Here is a 2,843-nt window from a genome sequence, read left to right on the forward strand (position 1 = left end):
TCTAATTTTCCAAAAGCTCCGCTCAGGTTAGTCATTTTTATCGTTACACATTTCAAAACCGATTTTTGTATTTATTTTATTTAAATGTTAATACAATTCTAGTTGTAATTAGTTTTTGTTTTTTCAAAAAAAAAAAAATGTAAGTATCTATACACAATAGAGTACAAAATGACCTTAATTTGTTATAAATAAATAATTTTGAATAAAAGGCCACTGTAAACGATGAAGACTGGTGGTACAGGCATAAGGCTTGAATGGATTATAATAAACCAATAAATAGGACGATTAAAAGAAATAAAACTTTTTCCAAAACCACTTCATATCGAATCTGTATACTGGTAAAAATCAAAAAATGAGTTTATAATTATAAGTAAAACGGTTTATTATAAGATACAATAAATTTGATAATTTGGATACAAGTACGGTTTGGAACAATTATTTAAATACAATAATTAATAACGATAGTACTGTATAATTTTAAATGGATTAATGTCTATGATAAATGGTCTAAATTATAACAACTTAGAAGCAGGTGAATACTTTTTAATATATAAATAATGCTTTTCTAATTAGTCATCTCCAATGCAGTTGGCTTCGTATGTTTTATCATTAATATCTTTTAGATGACATTTATCACCATCAACTTTAGCTTCTACAATAAACTTATTTGGGTATAATATACTACTGAGCACACCCTTCAACCGACACATCATACAACAATCTCCGAAATCGACATGGCCTTGTCCTTTAAAAATAAAAAAGGTATATTTAAAAATTTGCCAATTTTTAACTTATTAGTCTTATATGCTGATAAAAAAAGTTCTACGCGCTTACTCTACCGCACTCCACCTCCCATCATACCATTTAACCTTTAGTAACTTAAAAAATTATTATCCAAATCTGGTTATCGACCAGCAAAATATTCTTAATAAACTGGCTTTATTGAAAGTAAAATAGTTATGTGCAATAAAAAACGTGGTGCTTATAGCGCTAATGAGTATAAATTAATAAAATAAAAAATTCTTAAATATATTCACTAGTACAAAAGTTATTTTATTTGTCGTCGAATCATTGTGGAACACCCTGTATACGTATAACATAAATTAAACTATTGCAATTTGATATAATACTTACTTGATGCAAGATTGATAGATAGTTGTATAACATCACGAGTTAGCTTTGTTCTCTCTTGTTGAAGTTCTACAAACCCATACGAGTCTGTAAAATTTAATAAAAAACCGTGTTGGTTACAAAAATATTTTACAACAATATTATATAATTGCTCATGTTATTAATGTAGTACAATTAAGATTTGTTCAACAGTTCTTAAAATAAACTAGTTGTAAGTAATTTTCCTATACTTATGTATTAATTAAAAACATATATGCCTTGTATATATTTTTAAATAATATTACAATTTGTTTCACATATGCCATTGAACAATTTCATTTTCTTTTTACAATTAAAAAAATATAACGCAAGCATAATATTCAGCATTGTCACTAAGCAAAGATATATCACTGATAATTTTGCATAGAGATAATTCAACGCTTCAATTTTTTTTTACGGTATTTTTAAGCTTTGTATTTATGTTTCATATAATTATTATGATAACTACCAATCGAATCACATGTACAAGGCAAACATCTCACTGCAGCACGTAGTAGACCTAGCATAAACAAATAATGAGTTAAGCTATAAAAGAGTTTCAAATAAGAAAATTAGTATAAATAAAAATAAATTGTGTAACTTAATAATCGTGGTGATTTAATAATAATAGGTCGACACCTTCTTAAACTGTAACAAGCAAACGGATAGCAGCAAGTAAATACCTAATTATTGTTTTTTATTTAAATTTACTTTCTGCTATTGAACGGTGTATATAAGACTTGACTGACTGTCAAAACGCTAACACGGTAGTTATGCCAAAAAGATTTGAACACATTTTTCAAAAAACATGCAAAAACTTTCAAAATACATTGCTAATGATGTGATATGAATAATTCAAATGTAACAAACTATTCATCTATTATTAGCAATTTTATCTATAGTTTGCTTTGGAATGAAGTTATGGACGACCTATAAATCTATTGACACATTTTTGGCTAACATATTTTAGATTGAGAATAGTACTTTACTTATTAATAAATAATACACAATCATTTAGTTACAAAAAAAAACTTGTTAGGGTTATATGTGGTTAACGATTAAATGCGTAATTACCTTTTTCAGAAACAGTCACACCTGTAACAAAAATATTAAATAAATGTACAGTAAATGAAAACCAGTTTTGTGTTTTATCTATAACAGTAAGATTTGATAACTCATATACTTTGCTTAGAAATAAATGACTATCATTTTTGAAATTGTATATTACAAAATGTTTATATTTACCTAACAAGTCAGTTATTTCTTTTTGCAATTCTTTCTGGGAATTTATGCATTCTAAAAAAAAAAAAATATATAATAATTAATTTTTACAACATTTTTGTGAATCTTTCTTAAGATAGAAATACATCTGAATATATATTAATTATGCATGCATGTCTATGTAAAGATTCTGAATTTAAAATGTATAAGAGTAATTACGCTGCAGTATTTCTTCGTAGTTTTCATCGCATTCATCGATTACCATTGCCATTGCTGAAACATTAATGAGAACATTTTATACTTACTATCAAACAACTATGTGCAGACACGTTCATATATTTGAGGAAAATGATTACCCGGTGCAGCAAACATATACGACAGTTCCACTTAAATTTGAATAACATAAATATATTAGAGGTATGTACCTTACTTAACACTTTCAAATACTGTTAAATTATAATTACCCATCGTTG

The 2,843-nt window shown here is 26.3% G+C and overlaps 1 protein-coding gene across 1 annotated transcript; it reads right to left on the reverse strand.

The window, feature by feature from the left end:
- Window positions 1-503: 503 nt before the first annotated feature.
- LOC126837637 (uncharacterized) lies at window positions 504-2,641 on the reverse strand. The gene is made up of 6 exons (XM_050571576.1): window positions 2,590-2,641; window positions 2,395-2,445; window positions 2,224-2,244; window positions 1,619-1,669; window positions 1,135-1,218; window positions 504-745 (listed from the first exon to the last, which is right to left on the reverse strand). The coding sequence occupies exons 1-6, from the start codon at window positions 2,639-2,641 to the stop codon at window positions 570-572; spliced, it is 435 nt and encodes a 144-aa protein (XP_050427533.1). The 3' UTR covers window positions 504-569.
- Window positions 2,642-2,843: the final 202 nt, after the last annotated feature.

This window comes from Adelges cooleyi, unplaced genomic scaffold, assembly GCF_023614345.1.
Source record: "Adelges cooleyi isolate 19-005CV unplaced genomic scaffold, UGA_ACOO_1.1 ACOO_flye_CR_arks_rails_tigmint_CR_PRNA_263, whole genome shotgun sequence".
NCBI lineage: Eukaryota > Metazoa > Arthropoda > Insecta > Hemiptera > Adelgidae > Adelges > Adelges cooleyi.

Bases quoted from the DNA above. Each gene is read 5' to 3' on its own strand.
- LOC126837637 (XM_050571576.1), bottom strand. From the start codon at position 2,641: ATGGCAATGGTAATCGATGAATGCGATGAAAACTACGAAGAAATACTG. The intron at 1,670-2,223 runs GTAATTACGCAT...TGTTTATGCTAG, and splicing joins TGTGACTGTTTCTGAAAAAG to GTCTACTACGTGCTGCAGTG. The intron at 1,219-1,618 runs GTAGTTATCATA...TAAATTTTACAG, and splicing joins TTGTACATGTGATTCGATTG to ACTCGTATGGGTTTGTAGAA.